Here is a 21,532-nt window from a genome sequence, read left to right on the forward strand (position 1 = left end):
ACAGAAAGGCTGAGGGCAGATGTTAAAATCCAAGCAGGTATTTGAAACCATCTCTTGCAGGGTAAGGAAAGGCAGAGCTAATGAAGGAGTGAGTTTGATTGCTCTGGCTGGGACAGAGAATGAGAGGGTTAAACACCCCCATGGAGCTTTCCAACCAATACATAGGTGGTCCAGTGCCTCACCTCTCCTGCCTTCTGACCTCCCCCTGCCACTCCCATCCAGAGATCCAACTCCCATTCACCATTTCATGCTTCTCCATGAAAAAATCCCTGCATGCAGCAACAGCAGACCGCCCAGTTTCAGGGTTAGTGCTCCTTTCAGGATAAGCTTCTCTTCCTGCTAACACATGGAGGACCTGCAAAGCGGAAGAGATGATGGCATTTCTCTTGGGCTGACTCAGACAAACTGGCTGGGTCCCAGAATACCCCAGGCACACGCCTGGGAAGCTGGGCTTCAGGGCACTGGAGCCTCCATATCTTCTCCACCAGCAGTATCGGCAAATTAGGCAGCTTCTGGCTGTAAGGCTGCACTTAAAACGAGGCACAGAGGGGAATCCTGCTTTTGCTTTCTAAGGGTTTTTACATTTTACTTGTCATAATAATTGTGCTAATCATGGTGCCTTGTTTTCTCCAATGCATCCAACAAAAGATTGACAAAATTATTAAAGGAATCCAGATGGTTGAAAACAAAGGGGGAGATGTTGGCATGTAAGACTCTCTGAGTTCCTCAGAAAGAGAAATGAAGGCAGGGGTTGAATTAAAGCCTTTAGTGAAATTAATATATAGTAAGCCACATAGATTTGAAATAGAATGTAGGTTTAAGTTTTAAGTAAGTGGAAGTGTACGTTATCATTTTAAGGAAGTAGAAATACATTTTAAGTGCCTTAAGAAACTGTGTTAGCAAATAAAGGCCCTAAGGCCTAGTTTAAAGTTCAGTAACTTAGCTCCTGACATAATAAAAACATAGCAGAACTTGGCTTGATCCCCAGAACAGATAGAACTATAGCTGTAATTAGGTAGAACTATTCTAGTAACTAGATAAACTTCTACACCAAAATTTTAGTAAGAAAACAGTATATTTGAAAAAATAGATTATATTATATAAATAGTTTGTTAGTTAAGAACTGACACTACTTTTGTAATACTTTTACACATTAAAATTAAGTTTATATTGGTTTAGAAAGAATGTTTTAGAATTATGCTTTTAGCTGACTGGATGTTTCATGAATAAAATGCCCTTCTATTGGGGTGCAAGGGATAGAAGAAAGAAAGAATAATAAGAAGAAAAGGCTGGGGTTCCTGCGGCTCTGAACATTTGACTCTCTGCCAGGGAACAAGTGTTGCTGCTGCTGCTGTTCTTGCATGGTACAGTGGGGACTCTACACCAGAGAGGAGCTGCTGCAGCTGCAGCCTCTGCTTGGGACTCTATGCCAGAAAGTTTTTAGCATGGACTTTAATACCTGAGCACAGACTTTAATACCTTGAACTCTTCACCTTTGAGACTGATGTATTCATGAAATAAATTCCAGAGTGAGACGAATTCAGAGCATCTGGAAAGCTTGCACAGCCACTGGGGTAGTTTTTGCCTTGCAAATAAAGTCTTACAGCTAGGGTCTCCAGGGGAAGGGGTCCCACCAATCAAATGGGTTTGATAGCAGTCACTTTATTACAATCCACTAATTTCATGCATGGCTGACACCTTCCTTTGCCACAGCACAGAAACCACGAGCACCACACACAGAGCTGTCCCAGCTGCCACAGCAGCAAATCCCAGAGCCCAGGGGGCTGCAGCATGCACTGCCGCTCCTGTGGGGAGAGACACCCCAATGAAAGCTCCCAGTGGGGCACAGGGATGCCTGAGGGGCTCAGCCTTCCTGCAGAAAAGCCTTAGACCAGGCCCCTTCCCCTGCCCTGCTGCCACACTTACCAAGGCCATCCTTGGCTGCGTCCTGGCCTAGCTCATGCTGGAGGAAAATCGCAGGGCCTTTGCTGGAAACATGGGAAGTTCCTTCCTGAAAAGGATGCTCAGCACTCCTTTTACCCCCTACAGAGCAACACAAAGGTTGTAGGTAAGAAGAGGGATGGCCCTGAAGGTCAGCAAACTTTGTCCACGTCAGCTTCCCAACACACGGGAAGCGCTGAAGGCACAGTTTCCACGTGAGTCCACACAGAGCTAAGAGCCCATGAAGACCTCTGTCTTTGGGGTTATAAGAAGAGCCCTCAATCAGTGGAAAGGAGCAATAAATGCTTTGTCAAGCTGTCCATGCCTTCAGGGAATTACTCCATAGGCTACATGTCTCCTCCTCCCCAGCATGGAGACTAGGCTCTTGCTGCCCCTTTGGCTGGGGAGCAGAAGGCCAGGACACTTACTGACTCTGGAAGGACAAGTGGGGATGCAGGACTCCTTTACAGACGGGTGGCACACGGAAGCACTGCAGTGCAGGAACACCTAGAGAGAAATGGAATACAGCCTGACATCCCTCCGGCACTGCCTGGGGCCTGGGGATATCCTAGTGCGCTGCACTGACCCCAGCCAGCAGCTAAGCGCCCACACAGCCGCTTGCTCGCTCCCCTACTCGGCCCCAGCAGGGCAGAAAAAGAATAGGAAGAGCAAAAGCAAGAAAACCTGTAGCTGGAGAGATAAAGACAGTTAAAGTAGTGAAGGAGAGGAGGAGAGGGAAGAAAGGACCTAAAGCACACGGGATGTAAAGGCAAGTCACCTACCCTGCTCCTACAGGCAGGTCAGTGCCCAGGCAGTTGGGGCATCAGCTATGCTGGAAGATGAAATCCCCCAATATTTACCCTGCTGACCATTAAAATCATGCAGCATGGAATAGTCCTTTGGCCTCTTTGAGTCAGCTCTGCTGCCTCCCAGGTTCTAGCCTGTCCCATGCCTACTCACTTGGGGTTGAGACAGCAGAATGAAGAGAAAGTCTTGGTGTTCTGCAAGTGCCATTCTGCAATCACCAAGAACATCTGTTTTCAATGCTGTTTTAGGGACAAAGCCAAAGCCACAGCACCATGCGGGCTGCAAAGAGGAGAGTTGGCTCCCTATCCCGGTCCTTAAGGGGGAAGGCAGGAAGGCTTGTTCGGCTTGTTTCACATGCAGCCTGTAGCCTTGGAGCCCTCTGCTGTCTGCTCCAAGGCGGCTTTGAAACCTTTACGCCATACACTTTCAAACTCGGGCCAATCAGCGTTACAGCACTTCTCCCTGACACCTGCAATACTGCTGCCCGGGCACCACTGCACTGGGAACCGTGTTGAGAACAGCTGAGGCCAATTTTGTGTATTAGTCTATGCCCGGAGCACTGAGCAAACAGTACAAGGCAGGGTGAATTTCATGTAATTTAACTGGAGGAGGTCAATGAGATTCAGAGCCCAGATGGCTTCAAAAGGTACTCAAAGTTTATTTCCAAGTCATTTTGGCCAAGAAATATAGTTTAGAGAATATTGATTAGCATGGCTAGAGCACAAACCCTAAGCTAATTCACCAGACAAACTAGCACATGCTTAGGTACACTACTACTCTTCTAGGAGTCACATTTTCTGTCACACTCCAAAAGTGATGTCTCTAACCTCTACCACAGTCACTTCAGGGAATGAGGTTTTGGCATCAACTCTCCTCTTCTGTTTCAGCAGGGGATTTTGCCAGTCTTTGCCCCACTCCCCCAAGGAGGCCAAGAGACTCATAATCATGAAGTGGTTCTTATTGCTCACACATTTTACTTGTCTTCAGTAGGAAACAAGGCAGGCAGGACAGGATCTTACCTGCCCAGAGAGTTTCTCATGGGAAGTGGAGTCCTCAAAGGTGAATGTGTAGAGAGTGAAATGCTGGTAATGAGAGGGCAACAGTAGTCCTGAGGTGAAACTTGGAGGCATCAGCTGTGTCTGATAGTTGTCCCCTGCAGAAGGGCACCTGAGGAGGAAAGGTGAGCAGTGAAAAAGAGCAAGTTATTCCCCTGACCCAAAGTTGTTTACAAGTCACTTACCCATCCAGCAAAATTGGCCACTACTGCTGTTGCTGGGGCTTGGTGCTTGGTGGGGCCCAGCAGTGGTGCAGAACTAAAATCAGGTCTGGGTCTGTTCCCTGAAGGATCTTGACCTCTGCATAAACAAGGTCTCTCAGAGTCTTCACTACAGGATAGTCACTGCTCCATATAGTAGGAAGTATAGCTTTCATCTGGGACAGAAGAAACCCAAGAGCCATTTAAGAGCAGGAAGAAGCAGGAATAGGCATCCTTTAAGGCGGTATCAGTAAGTTCCCACCATGGCAGGGAAGCAGGGCTGGGTTAACCCATCAATACTCCACTGTTACACATCAGAGACCAGAGCCCTGCTCCAAGAGCCTTGAGCAAGTCCTGCAAACCTCTCCTACCTGAGGCAACACACAGCTCCAAAGACAGAGGACCTGGCTGGGACACAGCAGGGAGTGGTGACAAGGTGAAGACCTGAACACTCAAGGGAATGGATCTCCCACTGGTGGAATAAGTACACTGGTCATGTAACCTGGTGGGAAAGTTCCAAATCAGGCAAATAAGGAAAACCACTCTGATATCCTCTTTCACCAATATAGCAACCTATCATCTGCTTTAATTAGTTATATCCTCTTTCTTCTGACTCTTCCTTTTAACAAATACTTGAAATTCTCTTTAGTGTTTAAATTTGAGAATCTGCAGATTGTCACTGATCAGTTCCAGCTTTATTCCCACTAATTAGAGATACAGCAGCCTTCAACCTACTCCTTCATGTGAATTCAGAGGTTGTGACAAGCAGGAATTTCTCCAGGGACATTGAACGCAGGGACACCCAGCAACATCAGCGCTAGGGTAATACCTGAAAGTGCTATCCCTAGTGACAGAGCCAAGGCTCCCAGTCTTCACATCCCTGCTTGCCAACAACTCATTCCCATATATGGCCTGGTCTGCAGTCATCTGGAATGACAGATAGGCAGCATCACTGTGGTAAAGTCAGGCTGCATCAGTATGAGGCTGGAGAACAGCATTTGGCCTGTGGAAGTCTGTAGGATGCCCATTGAGCAGCCAAAGCCATGGCAGGCTGTTCCAGCTCTTCCAGCCTAGCAGCAGCTGCAGCTCTTACCTGAAAAGCAGTGCCACAGGCACAGAGTGGAGACTGGTACACGACAAAGGCATTGTTTGTTAGGACAGACCACAGCCAGTACTGTGTCCACTGGCCAGTTGCACTGAGTCCAGGACAACAGGGGGGCAGGTGACATCCTGAGAAAGATCAATGGAAAACTGGCCATCTGGTGTGCAATGAGCTGTCACTGGAGAAAAAGATATAATCAGTCTTGAGCTCAGAGATGAGAGCAATGGAAGAATGCTCTAGCATCACAACCAAGACAAGACCAGCAAGTCCTGCAAGCTGTCCTGCCTTTAACCCACAGAACAAGTGCTAAGTATGACAAGACAAGTGCAACCAGCACCACCAACAACACCCATGCTAGGCATAAAACCAGGTGTGTTGCAATAGAGTGGAAAATGCTGGACACTTGACTGGGACATGATATTCTTGGCAGCCAAAAACATAGCCCTGAGCCACCTGCAGGAGTGGTACACACCAAGTGCTGGCTTGCCCGGCCACAAAGTGAGAAACCCTGTTTTGCAGCAGATCAGGAGGGAGGGAGAACAGGTGCTCAGGCACCTGTGTGGTGTTACCAAAATAGCAAGGCTTCACCCTGTCTCTGGGGTCATAGCAACAGCCTTGTGCTTCACAGTCTCCCTTGCAGATGGGCAGGGAGGCACACGGTGGCCAGTCTTGGCTGGGAACAGCCAGACAGACACTGCTGCTTGGAGTATCCAGGGCTTGGAGTATCCAGGCTTTGCAGATAAAGCACAAGAGCAGGGTGACAAAGACAGGAAAGACAGCGGCTGAAGGAGTCCTGGTGACTCTGCATACAAATCAAGGGAAGTGAGAGTCAGATGATGGTCAGACACATGGCCTGGATCTGGCATGGAAGCCTGCTCAGGAGGGACCTGCATTTCCATGGAGCAGAGACTCCCCCTGAGGCCACGTACGGGAAACTGGACCTTCATTGGATCTGTCAAGATAAAGCATTCTAGATTGACTCTTGGTAGTTAAGAAAATTTGTACCTCGTCTCCGGTTCATTCCCTGAACTAGCAGGAGCTCATGTAGCCAGAATATGGCTGAGAGACACAACGCACATATTCACCTGCTGACCCTGCAGAGAGGCATGTGTCCACAGCAAGCTGGTGGCTCCTGTGTCCAAACCTTTCCAATGGAGTTTTCTGCACAGCAGTTATTCCACTTTCCTAGCGCCCAAACTGACTAGGAACAGCCATCTGAAAGCAATGGCACTCATCACCACAAGATTCTGACAGGTGCTTGTATCTTACCAGGAACATCCACAGGGCACCTGAGCAGCGTCTCTTCATGAAGAACCTTTTTCCCAGCAGCACCTTTTCCTTCAAGCACAACCAGTATAAGGCAATTGTGATCCTAGGGGAAAGCCCTACCACTCAGGACAGCCAGAGCAGCAGTAGTGACAGCCAGAGCAGCAGTAGTTACAGTCCCAGCAGAATCCCTAAGGCCACTCACCCACTCAAAGACATAAGAGCCTGCATAAGAGGCTGATACATTCCTGGAGCCATCTGGAGTCCCAGATACCAAGAGCCCACAGCCAGAGACATTCTGCAGAACGTGGGCCTTCCCTTCAGTATCTAGGGAAAGAAGACACAGCAGCAGGGGCTTCAGAGTCCCACCTTCAGATTAGACCCACTACAATCCTACCTTCCTGTAGGAAATAGGGACCTAGACAGTATTAGGGTCTGGAACAGCAGTGAGAGAATCCAGCAGCCAAGACACCTAGATCCAGGCACAGCACTCCACCAAGTCCTTGACTGCTGTGTCACAAAAACAGCCCCCAGATAATGCAAGATGCACAGAACTTCAGTGAGGTTCAGCAGGCACTTCACATCAAAACCTATTCCTTTCCTCTCATTCCATGCACCTCTGCATTTGGGCAAAGATATGGCTAAAAATGCCTCTTGGTATTGCCTCAGCCCATGTAGTCAGCACAAATGAAGCATTCCCTTCTGAGCCTGGTGGTAAGGTGAGTTGTAAGCTTTTTTGGCCACAAGTCAGCAGGGTAGGATCAGAAAAAACACTGACATGAGTCCCCAGGACCAAAGCCAGGGGACCAAGAAACAGCCAGAAGAGCGTAGCTCCTGATACAGCCCAAGACCACCCTGCAACACCCATCCTGCTCTCTTGCTCTTAGCCTAGTCCTTTTAAATTGTGCAGCCAGCTAGGACCAGAAATCCCTGGAGTGCCCAGGTGGACCCAGCCCAGCAGTTGAACACCTTCCATTGCCCTCACCTGAACTCAGCAGAGTCTGCTTGCGCTCTTTGAAGAAAACCAAAGGGCAAGAGTTGAGCTAATGTCAAGAGATGGGTCTGTACTTGTACTGTAGAGCCCCAGGATGGTCTTCAAAGCTTCCTTCCTACCCTGAGTTCTTCCCACAGATGGGACACGTAGGAAATCTGGTTACTTCTGCCCATGCACCCTGTTGCTGCTCTAATTGCTCAATACATGGCATGAGTGCAAGAAACAGTGACTATGCCCTTTTATTCTTTTCAAGATTGTATGAGTTCAAATGCCACACACAGGTTGCTGACACAAAAGCACAGAAAGAGCCCTCCACATAAAATCTGTGAGCAATCATGGAGCTCAGGAGGCCTTGCACACCTAAACAGTGGTGATTCCCCATAAGCACTCTTGGCTGTGGACTTACAGCCCTGTTTGCAGCGTGTTTGGGAGGGGATAGTTGCAGGACTGGTTCAGGCCTGGCTGCTAAGTGGCGGGATGGTGTGCTCTCTGGGACCCCTACCCCCAAAAAGTGCCAGGTGGGGCCCTGAGCTGGGCTTGAAACATGGGCAAGGGGAGTCTCTGTGATCCCAGAGAAAACTCTGCCTGCCAGCCACCATTGCCTGCCTGTAAGTGCAAGGTCTCAAGGAGAGTCTTCTCCCCAGGCACACATCAGGCAGCCACACCAAGTGAATGCCTGACAGTCCACCTTTCCATGCATGTTTCTGCATTCATGTCTGCACAGCACTGTACAGCATCAGTACCCTGGCCCCAGCCAGCCCTCATCACAGGCATGGTGAGTGGGCAGCAGCTGAGTCTGAGGGGGGCATTTCCTTTGCTCTTCCACCTCAGCCCACAGCCCATCTTGCTGCACAGCCGTGCAAGATGCCATGATCCCAGCTGCCCAAGAAGGTCACTGTGCCTACCTCTGCTAATTTCATGCACCAGCCAGGATGGCTGCTCCACAAAGTGTGAGACTTTGTCAGCCGCTCTGCACAACAGGAGATGGAAACAATGGATCTTGGCTGGCTGCCTGCATTGCTGAGGCATGAGCAGTCCTCATGAACCAACTGTGCTCCCCACAGCGCCTGCCTGGGCACTGGGCAGCACAAAGGAGAGACATCCAGGGAAAACATTTGAACTTTGGCAGGGAGGGAGGCTTCGTCTCTTTAGAAGCCGAGCACTGTGCATGCCCCAATCGCATCATCACTGAATGACTGCCAAATGCTTTGACTGCAATACCTGCTGATAAGTGGGTAAAAATCAGTAAAGTACTTTGGAGCTATAGGGAAGTACTTTTATTATACTTTAACCCATCAATACTTTATTCTGCTAACCAAAAAAATGTCTATGTGGACTTGAAGAATAATTCTACATGAAACAACCCCAGAAGTGCTGTAGATCCACCAAGGAGAACCTGTGCTGAGAATGGTTTCAGGTAACTGCCCTTTCCTAGTTCCTACACAGACACCAAACAGCTGTGTTTGATCATGTAGGGATGGGAAGCTCTTCTAATGAGCCTGAAATTCAGGGAAATTAAATGCTTTGTTTGAAAGAAGTTGCTATGGAAAATGGAAAGCGGAAAGCAGCCTAGCTGAAATGAAACAAGCAGGTCTCTCTTCCTCAGAAATCTTTTCCTCACCCATTTGATTGTTCTCATGCATTACAGTGACCCAGCTGTGAGGACCAGTTTAGATAGCAGCCAAGACCACCACAGACAGGAAGGACATGCAGTGGATGAAGGGAGATGAAGAAAACCTCTCTGTGGGCCACTAGTCTGATCAATGAGTGTCACAGCAAAAAGGGAACTTTGCAGACCAGGTTGTCAGTTCATGAAAGCTGCTAGCTGGTAGTTACCTCATGTGGAAGTGCAAACTCTCGTGAACTTCACTTTCATTAGATGAAAGTCCATGAACCTACATGAACTTGCATGAACTGCCCTGAGAGCATCTGAGCTGATGCAGGAATTGGGCCAGCAGACCAGCAACTAGCCAAAATTTGTTGGCAATTAGGTTTTTCCACCAAAGTATTCAGTATGGCTCTGTAAGAATTCAAATAAGATTTAAAATGAACAATTAGAAAATTATTGCAACTACCCAAGAGAACAAGGATGACTTAGAACTCCCTTCTGCAGGGAAGGCACAAAAGCTTTTGCAAGGGATGGAGATCTTCACTCTGAGTGGGAGGGAAACTCACTTAACACACTGCTGTGCAGCAAACACAGCATACCCCAACGCAGCACTCAGTTCACACAGGCCTCTTGCTAATTCCCACCAAGTCCCACATCCCCTATCCCCTTGCAATGCCTTCTGATCTGCAAATGTGTCACAGTTCAGGAGAGACAGAGAGTTCAGAATGAACAAGCTGAGCACAGCCCTGAGAGTTGTTTCTACCAGCCCTTGCCACTGTTTTTGGGACCCTGCCGGTATGCAGGCCCTGTGCAATCTTGGGCAGGAAGCCTCCAGCTCTTTTTTAAGCCCTTGCAACACACCAGACATGCTCTGCTGTCTCCCAGAGCACCTAGGGAACTTCCAGGGCACTAGTTCCTCATAGCGGAGTCAGACATCAACAAAACAAGAACCTGTGCATGCCAGCTTCCAGCAGTAAGTTGGATGAGCTGCTATGGTAAGTGCAAGGACAAGTTGCCAGGTTGCAATGGCCAATACCCAGCCCTGGACAAATGCTTCTCTGTCCCAGCTTGGGAAGCCATTTCCCAGAGACTCTCTCAAGTTCTAGATTTCTCTATTCTCTGTGTTTCTTTATTTTTCTCTTCTAGGAGTCCTTGATGAGGTCAGAGACTCAATGTCTTGTCCCCTTTTCTTATATATTCATTTTATCTCACCCAGCAGGTCCTTTCTTGTCTGTTGTCACGTCTGGAGACCTTTCTAGCCTTGCTAGATGATATTTTATACTCTCCTCTCTTGTGAAGGCAGACACCCCAGGGAGAGAGACTGGGGCTATTGCTGTGCAATTACTGAGGAAAACACAGTTGCATAACCTTTGGCAAATCCCATGCAGTGTGAACTTCACGCATTACATCAGGAAGATTTCAGGAACAATCAAGGATGGCTCACACTACTGAGGGCTTGGACAATCAGTATGGAAGAACAGAAAACCCAAATGTCCCTGAAGTACTTGGAAGACGCTCTTGTGACAGTGAATATCTGTGAGTGCCTCAAGAGGAGAATGTACCCCTACCATGATTTCTTTAACAAATAACACTGGATAAAAGAAAACAAGTTTTGGGAGCACATTACAGATTTCCTAATCTCTGCTGGCATCCACAGTTGTTTGCGATAAGGTGTGTCTTTAATGAATAGTTAATACCAATAAAAATATCCATTTCATAACACAGGGCAATCTAACAAATGATTGACTAGTAACCATGACTGACTCAGCCATGTGATCCAAAACATGCTCTTGAGCTAACACAGACATTTGGTATATAAACTCAGATTCTGATAGCCAGAATCACTCCCTCCTGAGCCACAGATGAAAATGGAGCTCCTGGGAGGAGTCACTATTGTCCTCCTGGTTTGCATTGCTTGCCTGCTCTCCTTTGCAGCATGGAAAGGAAGGTCTGGGAAGGGGAAGATGCCTCCAGGACCAGCTCCCCTTCCCATTCTAGGTAACCTGCTCCAGGTGAAACCAAGTAACTTGGCCAAAACCCTCCAGAAGGTAAGGCCACTTCTTCTCTCTTTCTGCTGTGGGTCAGAAATGTGTGGGACATGTCAACCTGTGGCTATGGCTTGCAATTCCAGAGCAGCAGAAAAAGTCATGAGGATTGCACTTGCTTCCCCTCATCATGAGAGAAGCAAATCATGATGTTACCAATGTATGAGGCTAACCTCCTGCTGTGGGAGGCAGCAGCAAGGAGACTTTCCCATTCTTCCTCACTATTTGCTCCATGGCCACATTCTCTCTTGCATTTTTACAGCTCAGTGAAGAGTATGGACCAGTGTTCACAGTGCACCTGGGCTCTGAGCCAGTGGTGGTGCTGCACGGACATGATGTGGTGAAAGAAGCCTTGATCGATCGCGCGGACGAGTTTGCTACTAGAGGACACATGCCAATTGGAGACAGGGCTAACAATGGATTAGGTATGTTTGCTGACTGAGCTCCTTCTGAAGGAGAAGGGAAGGGCTGAGGATGTGTTCAGCAGATTAGAGCTGGAGTGTACCTTGCATGAGGGAAAACTGCCAGGGGTGGGGCAACCGAGCAGGAGAGGGGAAGCCCGAGAAGGCTACAGCAGCTCAAAGGTGGCAGAGAAGGGAGCCAGACTGCTCTCAGAGATGGGCAGAGAAATGGCAAGGGGCAGCAGCCAGCAGCTGCAGCAAGGGAAACTGCGTATGGGTGAGTGATGAATTATTCACAAGGATGTTGGGCATGTAGTGGAGAAGGCCAAAAGCAGGCCAAAAGCAGGCAGTTGGACTACAGAACCTCCAAACCATAGTGTGCTGTGACACTGCCATGTCAGTGCTCTCTAGGGACAGGGTTCGCTGTCACCAAGAGCCACTGTTCATCTCACACCCAGAATGCCCAAGACAGGTCTTTCCTCTTCCTCTTCCTCTGTAGGGATTATTTTTAGCAACAATGAGCCATGGTTACAAGTCCGGCGGTTTTCTCTCACCACTCTGCGCAACTTTGGAATGGGGAAAAGGAGCATTGAAGAGAGGATACAGGAGGAATCTGACTACTTGCTGGAAGAGATCAACAAAACAAAGGGTACAGTCCATTTTTAATATGATTAATGTTTTAAAACGTAGGCTCTATTAAGGGAGCTCACTTCTTTAGCAAAGAATGAAGGTCCTATGGTTTTGGTCCATGCACCATCTACCCCTCATTTCAAAACCAGAATAATTCTGTGATCATGTCCTGTTCTGTTTGGGGGGACCCTTCTGTGTCACGCAGAGACTGATCTGATATTTCCACTAACAACCAGAGTACAGATTAGCCACAGTAGCCATAAGTAGACATACAATATTTCATGGGGGTTCTTAAATAATCTTAACTTTTCTGAAATCACAGGAACAGCTTTTGACCCAACCTTCATGCTGAGCTGTTCTGTCTCCAATGTCATATGCTCCATTGTCTTTGGGAAACGATATGATTATAAAGACAAGAAGTTCCTGGCTCTGATGAACAACATGAACAACATCTTTGAGATGATGAACTCCAGCTGGGGACAGGTACATTCAGCAGGCATTTCACAGTGACAACATTCTCCCAGGGGAGCAGGAGGCCTCCTTCCCAATGAAGTTCCATTTCAGTCTCCTAAGTAGGACCCTATCAATGCTCTGCTGCACTGAAGGCATTTCATTTAAGAGCAAGAAACTCCCTTAACAAAGGTGGAATAGTCTTTGCCAACTGAGTGCAATAGTTCCATATAGCCCCGGACACCTTTCTTCCCCACTTCTAAGGTTACTACTACCACTACCACTACTACCACTAAGCAAGTCCTGCCAGACTGTTCAGCCCCATAGTCCTTCTGCTTGCCTCAGTTGACAGGGTTGTGCCTTTCCTGTGCTTTTGGTTAATATCAAAGGATGGGGCAAATGTCATACTAGGGACCTTCCTGTTTCTTTCCTTCCAGCTCTACCAGATGTTCTCAAATATCATGGATTACCTGCCTGGCCCACACAACAATATATTTGCAGAATTTGATGCTCTAAAAGCCTTTGTAGCAGAGGAGGTGAAGTTGCACCAAGCCTCCCTAGATCCCAATTCCCCTCAGGATTTCATCGACTGTTTCCTCAGCAAAATGCAGGAGGTAAGGAGACAGATGGCCCCAGCGTGTCCCCCAAACACACCTCTGCTGAGTCCTTCCCTCTCATAAGTAACACAGACATGGGAACCCCGTGCACAGCTGACCCCTTCCCAGTCAGCTGTGCAATGGGAAAAAAACAATAATACCCCAGATATTGCCTGTGTTGGAGTTTATAGCTCTGGGTCTGCATGCTCTGCACCAGCCACCACTGCATGCAGGTGTTTGGAGAGGGAGAGCTTCCTCTGCTTTTACCAAAACACAGGGACTTTTTCATTCTGGTCTTGCAGTTTTTTCACTGGAAGGCATTAGACACAGCAAACAAGCCGTGCAGAGTGCACAGCTTAAAAGGAGGTTGGTATTGAGTTTACTGCTCAAGGCTGCATTGCAATGCCCCAGATGGCTGCTGCCCCATGACAGAGAAATGCCACAGCTCTAGGAGAAAAGGAAGGTCTGGGATGACATGTGAAAGGGCCATGTCTCTCAGCTCAGCCAGAGGAAAAAACAAAGCCTTTTCCTTAGGAGAAAGATCGTCCCAATTCCAGTTTCCACATGAAGAACCTGGTAACAAGTGCTTTCGACTTGTTCATTGCTGGAACTGAGACAACAAGCACCAGTGTACGATATGGGCTTCTGCTTCTTCTCAAGTATCCAAAGATACAAGGTACCTGCTTGTGATCTCTTCCTCTCTAGCTGTTCCCCTGGGCTGGGCACATGACTAACACCACATCCTCCTCCCAGATTTTCCCCTCATCTCTCTCTCTCTCTCTTTCTCTGAGACCTGACTGTGTCCACATCTTTATTTAGCCAAATCAATAGGAGAACTTTCTTTGCATGGGCAGCAGTGGAGCTGTGTTCCAGTCAACATCAAAACCAACTTAATGCTCCTGCCATCTGTGACTTGTTAATAGCTGAGGGCAATCTATTTAGATGGGTTTGGTTTTATTTACCCATTTGATGGTGTGTGCCTGTCATGACAGAGAAAATTCAAGAAGAGATTGACCAAGTAGTAGGACGATCAAGAAAACCCTGTGTAGCTGACCGGACCAAGATGCCCTACACAGATGCCGTGGTCCATGAAATCCAGCGCTTCATCTCTCTTATCCCCCTGGCTCTCCCTCACACTGTGACCAAAGACACCAGCTTCAGAGGCTACGTCATTCCTAAGGTGAGCTCCCTTGAGTTCAGCAGTTCTTAGGCTGTCTGTTACAAGCCACAAGTGAATGTTGTGGCGTGATTTTGTTTTCACACAGTCCTTTGTGAGGGTTTTATCCTCGGGCAGCCATAGCTGACTTGCACTCCCTTCTTGATGCTCCATGGGCTAAGACTAAAACAGTAGCTCTGACCAATACTTTTGTTCCCTTGCTCTGCAGCTTAGACATTTGTAGAAGCACAGTGGGTTCACCAACACCCAGAGCAGTGATTCTGCACACCAAAGGCAGCAAAGTTGAGGAGCAGTTCACCACCATCCAGGATAGGCTGTGCACATGCTTGGGAGCAAAGTCAGTTGCTGGTTATTGAGCACAGAAAGTCTCTGAGACACAAAATGCTGTAGGCAATGTTTGCATTGAATGGAAAGGGGGAAGTCGGAAGGTAGAGGATTGTGGCAGGAGAAATTTGTGAGGACAGGGGAATTGCACCGGAACTTCTTTTCCACATCCTCGTGTGCTTTTGATATTTTGGACTCGCAGAAAAGAACAAGGTCCCTATTGTGAAATACCAAGAAAGAGAAGAATTAATTGGGGTGTCCCCTGATGACCAGAGCAAGGTCAGAATTAATGCTCTGGAGATGACAGACAGAATTCAGGAAGAGCAGCCAACAACTGCTGTGACATTCAGTAGGATCTCCCTTGAGCTGCCTCCTCTAAAGAAGAGTCCCCAAAGGGAAACCACAGGCACTGGTAGGGTTATACAGGGAAGCCCAGTCTCAACTTGGCAGGCAGATTGAGTGACCTCATTTGCCAGCCTTTCATGTTCTGCTCTTCTTGCGTTACTACAGGGCACCACGATTTTCCCTGTCCTCACTTCTGTCCTCCATGACAGTAAAGAGTTTCCAAACCCACATGAGTTCAATCCTGAACATTTCTTGAACAAGAATGGCAGCTTTAGGAAGAGTGAATTCTTCATGCCCTTCTCAGCAGGTAAAGCACAGGTTTGCTCTTTCTCTCTCTCTCTGTCAGCCTCCTCCTCTGCTGACCACCCTGCCTTTCCCTGCAGCACACAACTGCCTCTTCCCTACACAGTCCCACTGGTGTTTTCCTGGGGCTCACTGCTCTCTGGATAACTCCTCCCATCTCCTGTGGCATCTCCCATCTTCTTTAAGCCTGACAGCTTCTTAAATCTCCTGCTAGGGGTTCTCATTGGCATGACATGAATGGGCTCCACTGCCACTAAAATACCTGTCACCTTCCTACACAACCACCCAAGTCGTCCTGAACAAATCTTTTTGTGATAGCTCCACTTTTTCCCCAGCACCTTTTAAGTACCTCTCAGGCTACATGCAACCATTCACCTATCATAGGCCCAACCTTGCACTTTCTCACCTGTGCCTTATGTCACCCTGCTCTCTCTCGACTCCTGTGCTGTTCTCTCCCTGTTCCTGCTCTTCCATCACACACCCATCCAAACTGTCAAAGGTCTTTTGCCAGCAAATACTTCTCTTGAAAATGTCCGTGCTACCTTTGACAGTTGTCTCCCTGCTATGGCTGCGTGTAGTAAACAAAGGGGTGCAACAGAGCTGCTTAGCACAAACTCTGCTCTACTCAGAAACTCCCACTGAGTTCTATTTGCTTCCTTCACTTTCAGGAAAACGAATATGCCCAGGAGAGGGCCTGGCACGAATGGAGATATTCTTGCTCATAGCCACCATCTTGCAGAACTTTACTTTGAAGTCTGTTGTCAACCCCCAGGAGCTCAACATAACCCCGACTCTGAGTGGGACAGGCAATGTGCCTCCTGCCTACCAGCTCTGTGCTGTCCCCCGCTGAAAAGCATGGAACCACTCCCCAGTGGCCTGAAACTGGCCAGTCCTTCACAGCTTCTTTACTAAAATCAACAGCAGGAGCATTGGCCCACCTTTCCCAGGCCTTCAGGAAGGCAGTCCCAACACAGGCACAAAGCAGAGACCTCTGAAGCCTCCTAGAACTCCACCACAGCGCAGGAGGCCCTGGGTGACATCGCAGCTTCTTGCACGGATACTCTGTCCCAGGATCACTGAGGGCACTGGCTGCACCAAACAGCCACTGTTGGTTTTCTCACCAACACAGCTCCCGTGGCTGCTCCCACAGCACGTGTCCCACCAAGACCTGGCTTTGCAGCTGGATGGTGCTGCATGTGTGTACATTCACAATCCAATAAACAAAAATCTCTTTATGATAATTTGAGCTGTTACTGAGTTTGGGTTGGGGCAGTGCCCACATCAGCTGCTGCACTGCAGAGTAGGTCTGCAGAGCCTGTGGCCAGCACCCTGTGGGAAGGGCTGTCCCTCCTGGGCAAGGATCCTGCCTTTGTCACCCACTGGGCTCACTGCTGCTACCTGCAAGGAGCTCCAGAGCACTCACAGCACACCACCGGTCGAGCAGGCTCACGGTGCTGGAGGGGAAGGGTGTCCTGCAGCCTGTCTGCCTAATGAAACAAACGCATTCATGCTTTTTGCAGCCTGTTGCAAGGAGATCACTTACCTGAGCATTGGAGACTGCAACCAAGTCTCTGGCACCGCTTTTCTACCATCAGGGTCACTCCAGGGATTTAGATGCTCTTTATTAAAATGAATTAATCTTGGAAGAAGGTAGTGTCTCTTATTTCCTCCCTCAGCTACAATTTGGTGCCCTTCTTTCAGTAAGAGGCCAGATGGTTTTCATAAAAATATTCCACCACAGATTACTTTCTCCTGGGCTTCTTTGCTCCTGTGGCCTTTGGTTGTGTCTGGATGTTCAGTTTGTTGTGTTTGTCTTGATCTTCATTTACATGGATACTTCTTGTCTCCTGCATCATGTAATAGTCCCAGTGGAAATATATAATTTCTGTGATTGGATGTCACTAGGCACTCAGAGAGACACCATGTGAGTACTGCAGAGAATTCCCATCTCCCTTTGGAAATGTTTAGAATTACTTTGATGGCTATATCACATTTGCCCACAGCTCAGGTCCATCCCTCCTTGTCCCTCCATTTGTTCCCATGAAGACTGCAGCTCTAATGCTTGTGTACTCTAAAACAATGGCAAAGCATTGCTGATTGCTCATCTGGGACTGCATCAAATGGACAGGTGACAGGTGTGCAAGCACAAACAGCAGTCATGTGTGAGACCCAGGCACAATGGAGAGGAGATTACCTTGAGGTTTCCATTAGTCTAAGGCTGCCCTTAGAGCCAGTCCTGCAACCCAACAGCATGTGTGCTTTGCTGAGAACAAGTTAAAAATGGCTTACATCTGGAGGTCTTGGAGGGGATGATTCACACTCATGTCCTTCCTGCCCACTGGCATGCTGATTCATCTGAGGCAATGAACAAAACCGTGACATTCACCAACAATTGCATGAGAAGCACAGGGCAGTGAGAAAATGTTTTCCTACTAAAGAGCTCCAAAAGACAGGACATGCTCAGGGGATAACCAACCACACAGGTGAAAATATTATTTGGGATGATATTCAACATATCCTAAGCTGGATGCAATAATGTTGCGTCATTTGGAACAATGACAGCATCCTCTTGACACCTGCCGACGAGAATGACCTTGCAGAGGTCCGCTTGATATTCTAGGGCACCAACCTCCTCTTTGCTCCAACTGCCCTAAGACCCAACAATACCTCCAGGACAGAAAGGCTGAGGGCAGATGTTAAAATCCAAGCAGGTATTTGAAACCATCTCTTGCAGGGTAAGGAAAGGCAGAGCTAATGAAGGAGTGAGTTTGATTGCTCTGGCTGGGACAGAGAATGAGAGGGTTAAACACCCCCATGGAGCTTTCCAACCAATACATAGGTGGTCCAGTGCCTCACCTCTCCTGCCTTCTGACCTCCCCCTGCCACTCCCATCCAGAGATCCAACTCCCATTCACCATTTCATGCTTCTCCATGAAAAAATCCCTGCATGCAGCAACAGCAGACTGCCCAATGTCAGGGTTAGTGCTCCTTTCAGGATAAGCTTCTCTTCCTGCTAACACATGGAGGACCTGCAAAGCGGAAGAGATGATGGCATTTCTCTTGGGCTGACTCAGACAAACTGGCTGGGTCCCAGAATATCCCAGACACACACCTGGGAAGCTGGGCTTCAGGGTACTGGAGCCTCCATATCTTCTCCACCAGCAGCATCAGCAAATTAGGCAGCTTCTGGCTGTAAGGCTGCACTTAAAACGAGGCACAGAGGGGAATCCTGCTTTTGCTTTCTAAGGCTACCACCTCCTCTGCCAGAGCATTTGCTGGAAATTCTAGGACAAAGTGGAAGATTTCTACTGGATTGATGCTGAGACCAATGAGCCTGTCTGGTCTGAGGCATGATTCCTTGTCTGAAGTAAGTTGGGCCACTGGGTCATACTGTGCCATGGTACTCGGCTGCAGGATGCTACATGGGGATCCTTATTCCTTACTTCATTTCCGCTTCTGCTTTGGCTTTGGGAAGAGCTGGGAGAAAATTCAGATAGCATGAAGTTTTGGGTAGCTGTGATACACATCACAGAACTGTTCTGGGAAGTGGAACATGAACCAGTTACATGTGTGTTGGGAAAAGAACATAGACATGGTCCTTAGCAATCAGAGTAGACATCAAGCAGTGGACAGAAAGAGGAAAAAAAGCATTTTAGGTGCTGCCTTAGCAGCATTTTGCTGCCACATATTGTGGACTAAAACTTTGCAGTAAGGAACATCTGCCTCATCCTGCTGTCCTTCACACAGGAATTTAAAGTCTCTGTGTCTTTGGGACCTGCTGCTGAAGGCCATAAAAAATGCTTTCAGTCTAATTCCTTAATCCCTGATATTTATCATGCAGACCTGCATCTCAGCCTCCCAAAGTGTGAGCAACACATGGAACAATGTAGCCCTTCGGCTGGCCACCTTGTTTCTCTGCCCTAGTTTCTAAATGCTCCCTTGATTGCAATAGCCAACAGAAACCTAAGGCCCACAGGTAATGTTCCTTCCTGATATTACCAGCAGACCCAAACAACAGTTGGCAGAACAAGAAACGTAATAAGAAAGTTCCTCCCCTTGAGGAAGTGGAAAATGCATGCATACAACAGAATGTATAACTGAATCCACAGTCTTTAATGAATGCAGAGATTTGTTCTGGACACAGGTACATTTGTGATTGTCCCCACACCCTCTTCTTCTCCCCCTCTAAAAATTATTTTAGTTAGTGAAATGTAAAACCACACAAAGACCAGAATACATATTCACACATCAGAGGGTTTGACTTTTTTTTTTCTTAAGAAAATTTCACTCATTTAGAATTATTGACTGTAAAGTCCAGTCAGTACAGCAGAAATATTCTACATAGATCATCAGTTGGAATGCACAGTACAACATTTGTGAACACACTGTCACAAAAGACACCTGGATGAACACTAACAAGTGTCCAAGATCTGTCAAACCATATTTCAAGCATCTGCATCAAACCAGTCTGGATTATATGGGAAATTACTAGAACATGGAAAAAAAGATGCTAAAGTACATGGGAACCTGCTACAGTCACTTTTCTCTAGAGTCATTGCTGCCACTAAAAGGTCAGGAAACTTGAACTGCTGCTTGTCACCTGAAACTTTGCCTCTGTTTCACAGGGATTGATGTCACACTTTTATTTCCAGACCGATTTACTGTAATTTTGCTTGAACTGGAGCAAAGAAAAGAAGGACAAACACACACCCCATCTAGCAGAGCTCACTTCCCCTGACCTGCCTGGTCAAACAGCTTGAGATCAGAGGTCTTGCCTGTAAAAAGGCCACAAAATTTGAAAAAATAAACAAAGCAGAGCTAAAATAAAGCAAACAAAAAACCCAAAACCAAAATAGAGATAACATGATTTTATACAGCCTGCAATAAAGCTATAGTCAATGGTACAGTATTGTTCACATTACACTTATTAAGGCTCTGACTACTGGTCTTCTACATGCACATTTTATATACATATAATCCTCTGTGTGTATGCATAAATTACTTTACTTTTCTTGATCTAAGCAAGAAAATATTTTCATGCATTTGCTTCTCCTAGTATTCACAATACTTGGCCCATATTCTATTCAAGGATTTCTGGAGAGGGCTGGGTCTATTTATTATCCATCTGAAAATGCCCTTATCTCCAGGAATGTTGTTTGTGCCAGACTGTGGCACTGGCCCCACACTTCTCCAAAGTCATACACAAGAGAGGAGGTGCCACTCCAAAGCCTGACAGCACAATGGTTATGTAAACACAGCAATCCTTGGATTATAAATACTTTATTAAAGCTAACATACCTCAGCTTTTAGCTCATAATTGCCCATGAGTGCCTTAATGAAACATTCAGAATGAAGTATTTTTTCCCTCCCATGTCAACTGCTCAGTTACAGTGGTTCCCCCAAAACACACTTTTCCTTTTTTTTTTTTCTGAAAGAAGCACCAAGCTACCTGTTAATTCTTCAAGCCTGTGGCTGGGTAGCTCTCACGGGCAAACAAGAACATGTCTGAGCCTTACAGCTCTAAGTGCTCTAAGTCAAAGCCACCATCTCACTTGCACCCTTGCCATGAAGTTAAGAGACTGTGCCATGCACCAGTGACAAATGGGGAGGAAGCAGAAACCAGAACTCTTCATTCCTAGCCCCATGCCTGCAGCTTGCAAGTTTGACAGGTTCCCAGAGATCACCAAAGCTGACCTGTAGCACGGCCTGTGTCCCTTGGCCTCAGGGACACCCTGACTTCCCCTGCCCCAGCGTTTTCTTCAGTGAGATGTTCTGGCCAGCTGAAGTTGCAGAGCACTCCTAGGTTGTGGCAGGGAGTCCTGGGGAGAGCAGCTCTGCTGTGAAAAGGAAAGGCTCACAGGGAAGTGGTAGTATGGAAAGGAAGCAGGGTAAAGAAGGCTGAGGAAGCAGGCATGGGTGGAGTGAGAAGGAGAGATTCTTTATTTAAGACAGGGCCTGGACTGCTGCCACAGCCCTCTGAGCTGCCTTGCACGGTGGTGTAACTGGAGCAGGCAGTCAACACTCCCTAAGCTTTGCCACCATCGCACAGCTTTGCCTCGCATATCACCACAACATTTCTGTGTCAGCCACCACCCTTGCCTCGGGCACTGCATTGAAGTATTTCCATTCAACATATACCATGACAATTACTACAAACCAAATACTGGGTCCTCCTCATTCCCTGGAATTAAGTAGCTAGAAGAGACTGTCCCCGTCCCCTGCCTTGCTCTCCACTCAACAATAAGCAAGACAATAATAGAGAGGACAGAAAGAGTGATGCAGGCACA

The 21,532-nt window shown here is 47.6% G+C and overlaps 2 protein-coding genes across 2 annotated transcripts; one reads left to right on the top strand and one right to left on the bottom strand.

Moving 5' to 3' along the window:
* Nucleotides 1–1,665: 1,665 nt before the first annotated feature.
* Nucleotides 1,666–7,538, bottom strand: LOC311156302 (zona pellucida sperm-binding protein 4-like; the record flags this gene model as incomplete). The annotated part of the gene is given in 16 exon segments (XM_084210151.1): nucleotides 1,666–1,805; nucleotides 1,927–2,043; nucleotides 2,370–2,448; nucleotides 3,768–3,915; nucleotides 3,989–4,008; nucleotides 4,012–4,149; nucleotides 4,151–4,179; nucleotides 4,375–4,505; nucleotides 4,833–4,930; nucleotides 5,097–5,167; nucleotides 5,170–5,277; nucleotides 5,661–5,666; nucleotides 5,669–5,821; nucleotides 6,375–6,477; nucleotides 6,577–6,726; nucleotides 7,485–7,538. Coding segments are annotated over 16 exon segments (1,545 nt in total).
* A 3,304-nt stretch (nucleotides 7,539–10,842) lies between these two features.
* LOC311156429 (cytochrome P450 2C19-like) lies at nucleotides 10,843–16,095 on the top strand (the record flags this gene model as incomplete). Its single annotated transcript, XM_084210336.1, has 9 exons — nucleotides 10,843–11,022; nucleotides 11,282–11,444; nucleotides 11,920–12,069; nucleotides 12,373–12,533; nucleotides 12,938–13,114; nucleotides 13,631–13,772; nucleotides 14,089–14,276; nucleotides 15,108–15,249; nucleotides 15,914–16,095. The coding sequence occupies 9 exons, from the start codon at nucleotides 10,843–10,845 to the stop codon at nucleotides 16,093–16,095; spliced, it is 1,485 nt and encodes a 494-aa protein (XP_084066462.1).
* Between the last annotated feature and the right edge of the window lie 5,437 nt (nucleotides 16,096–21,532).

Source organism: Fringilla coelebs (assembly GCF_963513975.1).
Source record: "Fringilla coelebs genome assembly, chromosome: 8".
NCBI lineage: Eukaryota > Metazoa > Chordata > Aves > Passeriformes > Fringillidae > Fringilla > Fringilla coelebs.